Below are 9,813 nucleotides of genomic sequence, written 5' to 3'. Positions count from 1 at the left end.
TGGTAAATTCAATTGATTGGACATGACTTGGAAAGGCTGTCAAAAAAAGGTCCCACAGTTGACAGTGCATGTCAGAGCAAAAACCAAGCCATGAGGTCGAAGGAATTCTCGGTAGAGCTCCGAGAAAGAATTGTGTAGAGGCACAGATCTGGGAAAGCGTATCAAAACATTTCTGCAGCATTTGAAGTCCCCAATAACACAGTGCCATCCATCATTCTTAAATGGAAATTGGAGCCAACAACACTTCCTAGAGCTGGCCGCTCGGCCCAAATGAGCAAATGGGGGGAGAAAGGCCTTGGTCAGGGAGGTGACCAAGAACCCGATGGTCACTCTGACAGAGCTCCAGAGTTCCTCTGTGGAGATGGGAGAACCTTCCAGAAGGACAACTATCTGTGCAGCACTATACCAGTCAGGCCTTACCAGTCAGGCCTTTATGGTAGAGTGGAAGCCACTCCTCAGTAAAAGGCACATGACAGCCCGCTTGCAGTTTGCCAAAAGATGAAACTAAAGACTCTTAGGCCTGAATGCCAAGGGTCACGTCTGGAAGAAACCTGGCACCATCATGGACAGCATCATGCTGTGGGGATGTTTTTCAGCGGTAGGGACTGGGAGACTAGTCAGTATCGAGGCAAAGATGAACGGAGCAAAGTACAGGGAGATCCTCGATGAAAACCTGCTCCAGAGAGCTCAGGACCTCAGACTGGGCTGAAGGTTCACCTTCCAACAGTACAGTGACCCGAAGCACACAGCCAAGACAAGTCTCTGAATGTCCTTGAGTGGCCCAGCCAGAGCCTGGACTTGAACCCGGTCAAACATCTCTGGAGATACTTGAAAATAGCTGTGCCGCGACGCTCCCCATCCAACCTGACAGAGCTTGAGAGGATCTGCAGATAAAAATGGGAGAAACTCCCCAAATACAGGTGTGCCAAGCTTGTAGCGTAATACCCAAGAAGACTCGAGGCTGTAGTTGCTGCCAAAGGTGCTTCAACAAAGTACTAAGTAAAGGGTCTGAATACTTAAGTAAACATCATATTTCAGTTTTGATTTATTTATTATAAATTAGCAAAAATGTCTAAAAACTTGTTTTTGCTTTGTCATTATGGGATATTGTGTGTAGGTTGATGAGGGGAAAAAACAATGTAATACATTTTAGAATAAGGCTGTAATGTAACAAAATTTGGAAAAAGTCAAGGGGTCTGAAAACTTTCCAAAGGCGCTGTATACAAAAAAACTATTAATTCAACAGAACATGTGCAATATAAGTTTCACAATATCGATAAATATTGATTTAGTGCAATCATGACCCAGAGGGAGATTATCAACTGCTGCTGTAAAAGGTCAGAGGGCAAACTGCAACGGTTGTATTTTCTGTTTCCATTTCCTGCATGCGTACCCTTTGTCATCCTCCACCTGGGTGCCCACAGAATGGTACTGAGGAAGCCCTTTGCTCTCCGACTCGGAGTCTGTCGCCGTCTCCACCTGGTAAATACCAATTTGATCATAAACAATAACACACGTCAATGTCAGTAACGTCTTTATTACAGTATCATGGGTGAACTACTTTACTACTACACTAACTGAACATCAATGAGGGTGCTTAGTAAACTATAGTGATCTATACTATATATATATACAGAGAGAGGCCGGTGTTTGTCCCGAGACCCCTATATCCTGAGCAAAGGATTGTCTCCCTGAGAGTGAAGGCGTTTATGGGCCGGTCCCTCTCTATATCCCCAACGCATGGCTCACTTTACACACACACACACACACACACACACACACACACACACACACACACACACACACACACACACACACACACACACACACACACACACACACACACACACACACACACACACACACACACACACACACACGCACACACACACATTTCAACAGTACAGTCCCAGTGCTTAAAAATAATGACGTAGAAAAAGTTGAGTATGGAATATAATGTCAATGAGTACTTCATAGTACATAACTATTCACACCAGATGCGATGACCTGTATTAATATGGTGCTGAACTGCAGGTTATTCTGCTGATAGTGATGATGAGGTTGACGAAGACGATGGTGACGATACATCGGTTTCTATCAACCACCCCTTGAGAAATTGCATCGCAAAAGAGAGAATCTTGGCATGAAAGGGAAATGAGCGGTTTAAACGGTCACATTAATGCTATATAACGTGTTTCATATCAAGTCAGAGGCCATGAGAATGTGTAAAACATGTTCACAAGCCGCCGCAGCAGGGCGTCCAGAAAATACTTTGAGTCATTAGTAAAATGTAATTCCATTTCTTTCATTAGTTTGATTTGTTGCCAGTGTAAAATAGATAACGCGATCAAATTGAATTACACCGATAAACAATCATCATCAACATTTTCGTCTAATGTTATTCTACTCTATTAGTCATCATGAGGTGATATATGTGTGTGTGTGTGTGTTATATTGAACTGAGTGCTGCCTGGGCTCTCTGGGCTGGCCAGTGGCTGTAGAGCTGTGTGGTCATTAATCCTTATTGGTCAGGGTCCCATTGGGTCAGTGTGAGATTGCTACTTTTTTTTTTGTATTCATTTTTTATTTCACCTTTATTTAACCAGGTACGCTAGTTGAGAACAAGTTCTCATTTACAACTGCGACCTGGCCAAGATGAAGCAAAGCAGTGCGACACAAACGACAACACAGAGTTACACATGGAATAAACAAGCGTACAGTCAATAACACAATAGAAAAAAAAAGAAAGTCTATATACGGTGTGTTCAAATGGCGTGAGGTGGTAAGGCAATAAATAGGCCATAGTAGCAAAGTAATTACAGTTTAGCAAATTAACACTGGAGTGATAGATGAGCAGATGATGATGTGCAAGTAGAAATACTGGTGTGCAAAAGAGCAGAAAAGTAAATAAAAACAATATGGGGATGAGGTAGGTAGACTGGGTGGGCTATTTACAGAGGGTCTATGTACAGCTGCAGCGATCGGTAAGCTGCTCAGATAGCTGATGTTTAAAGTTAGTGAGGGAAATATAAGTCTCCAGCTTCAGCGATTTTTGCAATTAGTTCCAGTCATTGGCAGCAGAGAACTGGAAGGAAAGGCGGCCAAAGGAGGTGTTGGCTTTGGGAACGACCAGTGAGATATACAGTGAGGGAAAAAAAGTATTTGATCCCCTGCTGATTTTGTACGTTTGCCCACTGACAAAGAAATGATCAGTCTATAATTTTAATGGTAGGTTATTTTGAACAGTGAGAGACAGAATAACAACAAACAAATCCAGAAAAACGCATGTCAAAAATGTTATAAATTGATTTGCATTTTAATGAGGGAAATAAGTATTTGACCCCTCTGCAAAAAATGACTTAGTACTTGGTGGCAAAACCCTTGTTGGCAATCACAGAGGTCAGACGTTTCTTGAAGTTGGCCACCAGGTTTGCAAACATCCCAGGAGGGATTTTGTCCAACTCCTCTTTGCAGATCTTCTCCAAGTCATTAGGGTTTCGAGGCTGACGTTTCACAACTCGAACCTTCAGCTCCCTCCACAGATTTTCTATGGGTTTAAGGTCTGGAGACTGGCTAGACCACTCCAGGACCTTAATGTGCTTCTTCCTGAGCCACTCCTTTGTTGCCTTGGCCGTGTGTTTTGGGTCATTGTCATGCTGGAATACCTATCCACGACCAATTTTCAATGCCCTGGCTGAGGGAAGGAGGTCCTCACCCAAGATTTGATGGTACATGGCCCAGTCCATCGTCCCTTTGATGCGGTGAAGTTGTCCTGCCCCCTTAGCAGAAAAACACCCCCAAAGCATAATGTTTCCACCTCCATGTTTGACAGTGGGGATGGTGTTCTTGGGGTCATAGGCAGCATTCCTACTCCTCCAAACACGGCGAGTTGAGTTGATGCCAAAGAGCTCCATTTTGGTCTCATCTGACCACAACACTTTCACCCAGTTGTCCTCTGAATCATTCAGATGTTCATTGGCAAACTTCAGACGGGCATGTATATGTGCTTTCTTGAGCAGGGGGACCTTGCCGACGCTGCAGGATTTCAGTCCTTCACGGCGTAGTGTGTTACCAATTGTTTTCTTGGTGACTATGGTCCCAGATGCCTTGAGATCATTGACAAGATCCTCCCGCGTAGTTCTGGGCTGATTCCTCACCGTTCTCATGATCATTGCAACTCCACGAGGTGAGATCTTGCGTGGAGCCCCAGGCCGAGGGAGATTGACAGTTCTTTTGTGCTTCTTCCATTTGCGAATAATTGCACCAACTGTTGTCACCTTCTCACCAAGCTGCTTGGTGATGGTCTTGTAGCCCATTCCAGCCTTGTGTAGGTCTACAATCTTGTCCCTGACATCCTTGGAGAGCTCTTTGGTCTTGGCCATTGGTGGAAAGTTTGGAATCTCATTGATTGATTGCTTCTGTGGACAGGTGTCTTTATACAGGTAACAAGCTGAGATTAGGAGCTCTCCCTTTAAGAGTGTGCTCCTAATCTCAACTCGTTACCTGTATAAAAGACACCTGGGAGCCAGAAATCTTTCTGATTGAGAGGGGGTCAAATACTTATTTCCCTCATTTTATAACATTTTTGACATGCGTTTCTCTGGATTCTTTTGTTGTTATCGTGTCTCTCACTGTTCAAATAAACCTACCATTAAAATTATAGACTGATCATTTCTTTGTCAGTGGGCAAACGTACAAAATCAGCAGGGGATTAAATACTTTCCCCCCTCACTGTACCTGCGGGAGCGCGTGCTACGGGTGGGTGTTGTTATCGTGACCAGTGAGCTGAGATAAGGCGGAGCTTTACCTAGCATATACTTATAGATGACCTGGAGCCAGTGGGTCTGGCGACGAATATGTAGCGAGGGCCAGACGACTAGAGCATACAGGTCGCAGTGGTGGGTGGTATAAGGGGCTTTGGTGACATGGCACTGTGATAGACTGCATCCAGTTTGCTGAGTAGAGTATTGGAAGCTATTTTGTAAATGACATCGCCGAAGTCGAGGATAGGTAGGATAGTCAATTTTACGAGGGTATGTTTGTCTGCGTGAGTGAAGGAGGCGTTGCTGCAAAATAGGAAGCCGATTCTAGATTTAATTTTGGATTGGAGATGTTTATTATGAGTCTGGAAGGAGAATTTACAGTCTAGCTAGACACCTAGGTATTTGTAGTTGTCCACACATTCTAAGTCAGAGTAGTGATGCTAGTCGGGCGGGTGGGTGCGGGCAGCGAACGGTTGAAAAGCATGCATTTGGTTTTAATAGTATTTAAGAGCATTTGAAGGCCACAGAAGGAGTGCTGTATGGCAATGAAGTTCGTTTGGAAGTTAGTTAACACCAGATGTATACAGAATGGTGTCGTCTGCGTAGAGGTGGATCAGGGAATCACCCGCAGCAAGAGCGACATTGTTGTTATAATATATGATATACTTCTCTGTGTGAACGGTTTTTAATGATGTGCATGTGTGCGCGTATGTTTGCGTGTGTCTTTGTCTAACATCAGCTGTCATGGGGAGTGGAGACAGTGACTAGCGGTGTGTTAGTGCGCATCACTGCAGGCACAATGTGCTGTTGTGAGAAAGGATTCACGTCCTGTGTGTGTATCTAAGCATAATGTGTGTGTGTATGAGCATATGTGTGTATGAATGAACTTGTCTTGCCTGAATCCCTATGGAAGAGCGTGGTGTTTTGAGGTATTCCTCAGCCTTGGACACGAGCACTGCCTTGTCACACGTCTGCACAGAGCTGTGGCTGCCCATGGAGGCGTGCCGCTTGCCCGCCGCCGTCTCCATGGCCAACGTCACCGCCTTGGCACTGTCCAGGCTGTCGGTGGAGTTGTAGAGGTTTCGACCCGAGCCGCCCAGACCGTCCGGCGCCCACAGGATACTCCCCCGCGGGTGCCTTCCCTCGTGGTAGGCATCCTGGGTGGAATCTGTGCTGCTCTGGGCTGTCACCGAGATGAGGGGCTTGGAGGTGGCGCGAGGTGGCACCGGCGGGGGCGTCTTTGCCTTATAGCTAGGCGTGTGTGTCACCGCTGGAGGGAGAGGAAGAGGAGTTATTGTAAAGCAGAGGTTCTGAAGGGGAGAGAATGGAGGACGATAATATAATAGTGAAAGATGGGGCGAGAGTTCTCACAGCAAGGCGGCCCAGTGCACCTGAGTACGTATGCTACTACAGTGAGTGATGAAAGCGAATGGCGGAGTGATGAGGGGATTATGTTAAATGCATCACAAGGACACTGGGGACACAGAACAGAAGAAAGGGGAAACTCTTTGAGAGGATTTAAAAAATATTTTTATTTTTATTTTTACTGCCACAGAGATGAACACTCGACACTGATGCTTCTTTCTGGTTAATAAGCCCAGTGTTTACAGGCTATAGCTCCTTCTGTGCAGTGGAGGATTATGGGTAGCAACCCTTCTTTCAAGTGCAAATGAGAATGTGATCTTAATCCAGATGGACCTCACAGCAGAAAAGGGCTAGCAGCAAGGAGCTACAGTATGCCTACTTCAGAGGCTGGGCTCAAACAGGTAGAGTACCATTGCTTCAATGATATTAAATGCAGTTGCTTGATATGAACTTCTAATTCTGATAGCCTCATATAATTGTTTAAAAAAAACATAGTTATATCTAACAAGCTATGTTAGACAAAAGGTGAGAAGGTGTTTCTACCAGATTCCTTATGAATTATAACCAGGCTAATTTAGTCATGAAGAAATATATTAAAAGCCTAATGAAGTAAAACATAACAAAATCCTGTGTTTTATATATATTTCCACGCGATGAGGTTGGAATAATACTATGAAGTTGTGAAAATTATGATAATACTCTTTTAGTGTAAAACCTGTTTGAACAGCCTGCCTGACATTTCTGCCTGTTTTGGCTTTCCATGGTGACACCACCATGCGTTAAATTAGTTAATAGACCAATAGGAAAGAGAGTTCCAAACCTCTCTGTTAATAACAGCACATTTTCAGCACATCCAGAATACAGTACTACAAATAATGACAGTTAACAGGATAAAAGGAACAGCTCATGGGAGTTCTTGTACTGGAGTCCCAGATACTGCATGCATCATTAAACACACCAGTTACAAAAAGACTGCAGCATGCTGATGGCCCTTTTGGACTGTGACATTGACATACAGAATTTCGAAACCACTATTTTATGAAACTGTTGGATGAGTCATTGAGGGAGAAAAAAAGGCTGTGATTCATTGCCGTGTCAAAAATAGACTTCCTCACAAATAGGTTGTGTAACTGGGGAACTCAATAGTCCTCAGGTATATTTATTCAGGCATTCATTTGTTCATGTGTTCATCCACCCACTGAAACATTCACCCATTCAGAAAAATATTGAAAAAACCTCCCTAGTCCTTTTAAGGTCACACATATGCACACACACACACGCACATTGCCGGCAGCTGTTTGACACATCTTTGACATAATTATACTACTCGTATAAAATCAGGGATAACTTGAACTTAATCCATTCACAATTTTAACAAGCACATCATTTGATGGATCTAATTAGTCATTAGATGTGGTACAACTCTGCACATACTCTCACTTTAGATGGATTTATTCCATCTTGAAAGGATTTATTCCATCTTGTTGTCGGTGGATACCAAATTGAGTAGGATGGGTGACGCAGTCATAGACAGCGTTCAACTTTACATTTCTATCCCTGAGCTTTAATGGTGTGCAGCTTCAAAGCCATTCAAGGAGTGTGAAACTCAAGACTTTTTTAATAAACAGCCTCCTATTCAAACTGAGTGGATTTGAATACTCTGTAGGCAACAGCCTCTTTGAAAAAGCACAACAATTGTATCCAGCAAGAGACGCCATATTGCCTCCCTACAGAAAGCAGACAGACAAACCCTGTGTGCCTGGCGACCTTGCACTGCAGCTTGACAGACAGGAGCTGTGTGAGTCTCTCTCTATATTCGGGTGGTGTGTTATAGCCAACAGCCGGTGGGAAAGGCTGTAGATGGAGTAGCTGGGGTCAGTCAAAGAGTCTGGGTTAGAGAGCTCCTTGAAAGGAGATGTGTCTGTCAATGGCCTCTCCTTACACTGCACTCTAAGTAAAGGAGCCTTGAAGAACCTTTTGGGGTTCAAAATATTGCCACTGTTGGTTCAAAAAGGTTCCTTGAGGAACCCCTCTAAAAAGGTTAATCGAGGAACCCCTGTGTAAAGGTTCAAACTGGAACCTTTTTAGTGATGGGAAGGGCCTCTCAGAAGATTGGAGTGGTTTCTTATTGGCGTGGCGTGAAGATTTATTTGGTCACCCGTGAGATGCTCTACAGATGGTCATACTATCAACAAACTATCTGTTGATAAACAGCTGATTACTAAGGTTACAGTTAGGGTTAGGTTTAGAATGAGGGTTAGGGTTAAGTTTTGTGCTAGGATAAGGTTTAAGGTTAGGGTTAGGTTTAGAATGAGGGTTAGGGTTAAGTTTTGTGCTAGGATAAGATTTAAGGTTAGGGTTAGAGCTAGGGTTAGTAGACTGATAAATGTCACTGATAGTCTGCTCTACAGACTATCTACAGATTTACCATAAATTCTAAGTGTTCCACACGCACCAGCAAAAAGGTCCCTCCGGGAACTCTTTGCTACACTGAATCATTAAAAGATTCCTCCAAGAACTCTCAATTAACCAAAAGGTGTCAATATGAACCTATTGACTGCAATGGTTCCTTGAGAAACTCCAGGGTTCCTCAGGTCACCCTTAATTCAAAGACTGCCGGTTTCGCAAAGTGGGTAAAGGTGATGAGGACTTCTTTTTTACCTGGAGGTGGATTGGCTCGGTCCACACTGCAGGAAGAAGGGAGGCGAAACTGGATACCTGAAAATAGTAGGCAACACAAGTTAGTAAGGGAAATGGAGGGACAGGAGAGACTCCTCCACATATAGTTCATCTGACTATAACAGTACCTACCATGCCTCAGGCCAACACTGGTATCAGGATCACAGTCAAGCGAGAGTCGCAGACACATTTCACATGATATACACATACATTTCTTCTAATTGATCGTGATATTTGGTCAATCAACGACGAACAAAGACGTGGACATTACAGTGCTGGGATGGTCCACACAGTTTTCAACGTTTGCTGTGTTCCCATCCACAACAAGAACATTCACACAGCAGTGTCAGAGATGGTTTTCAGTTATGACTGGTGGAACCACAGGTTTTAGACTGTGCTGAACAGTCATGATTACACAGCGGAGAGAAAACATGCGGTATCATCTAATAATCTTGTAGTACATAAAACTATGCCCTGATGCGCACCACATAGACAAATAGGCAAACATGAGAAAGTAAACACAAGAGATGAGGCAGGCTAATTAACATAATCAGGGGCGGCAGGTAGCCAAGTGGTTTGAGCATTGGGCCAGTCGCCGAAAGGTTGCTGGATCGAATCCCTGAGCTGACAAGGTAAAAAATATGTTGTTCTGCCCCTGAACAAGGCAGCTAACCCACTGTTCCCTGGTAGGCTGTCATTGTAAATAAGAATTGGTTCTTAACCGACTTGCCTGGTTAAATAAAGGTTAAATTAAAAAAAAAAATGAAATAAATCAAATCAGATACAAATAAATACATGAGTAAATATACAAATAAACTCAGAGATAGATTATAGGTAATGAGGCATCTACAAAAAGTTAAATGAGAATGAGCAAATAAAATATAAAAGAAGAGAGGGACTAAATAGATGTGTACAAAAACAACAACTTACAATGACGATTACAAATGGAGTTGACTAAACAACGGAAGAATATGTTAGAGGGATGACAAATAAAGAGAATGAAGAC

The 9,813-nt window shown here is 43.5% G+C and overlaps 2 protein-coding genes across 2 annotated transcripts in view; both read right to left on the bottom strand.

Annotated features, from left to right (window-relative positions):
- LOC110529231 (disks large-associated protein 2-like) overlaps nt 1–1,691 on the bottom strand; it is a 13,597-nt gene extending 11,906 nt beyond the window's left edge. Inside the window, exon 1 of the mRNA XM_036985298.1 lies at nt 1,394–1,691. The gene's annotated coding sequence lies outside the window, so the exon portion shown is untranslated. The remainder of the gene's footprint in view (nt 1–1,393) is intronic.
- Nucleotides 1,339–9,400, bottom strand: LOC110529813 (disks large-associated protein 2-like). The gene is made up of 3 exons (XM_036986867.1): nt 8,790–9,400; nt 5,660–6,033; nt 1,339–1,479 (listed from the first exon to the last, which is right to left on the bottom strand). The coding sequence occupies exons 1-3, from the start codon at nt 9,013–9,015 to the stop codon at nt 1,339–1,341; spliced, it is 741 nt and encodes a 246-aa protein (XP_036842762.1). The 5' UTR covers nt 9,016–9,400.
- Between the last annotated feature and the right edge of the window lie 413 nt (nt 9,401–9,813).

Source organism: Oncorhynchus mykiss, chromosome 8 (genome assembly GCF_013265735.2).
Source record: "Oncorhynchus mykiss isolate Arlee chromosome 8, USDA_OmykA_1.1, whole genome shotgun sequence".
NCBI lineage: Eukaryota > Metazoa > Chordata > Actinopteri > Salmoniformes > Salmonidae > Oncorhynchus > Oncorhynchus mykiss.
This window is presented reverse-complemented; position numbering and strand designations above follow the sequence as displayed.

Excerpts from the sequence above, each read along its gene's own strand:
- LOC110529813 (XM_036986867.1), bottom strand. The coding sequence starts at position 9,015 with ATGTGTATATCATGTGAAATGTGTCTGCGACTCTCGCTTGACTGTGAT. Across the intron at positions 6,034-8,789 it reads CCGAGCCAATCCACCTCCAG|CGGTGACACACACGCCTAGC; the intron begins GTAAAAAAGAAG and ends CTCTCCCTCCAG. Across the intron at positions 1,480-5,659 it reads GCTCTTCCATAGGGATTCAG|GTGGAGACGGCGACAGACTC; the intron begins GCAAGACAAGTT and ends GGTATTTACCAG.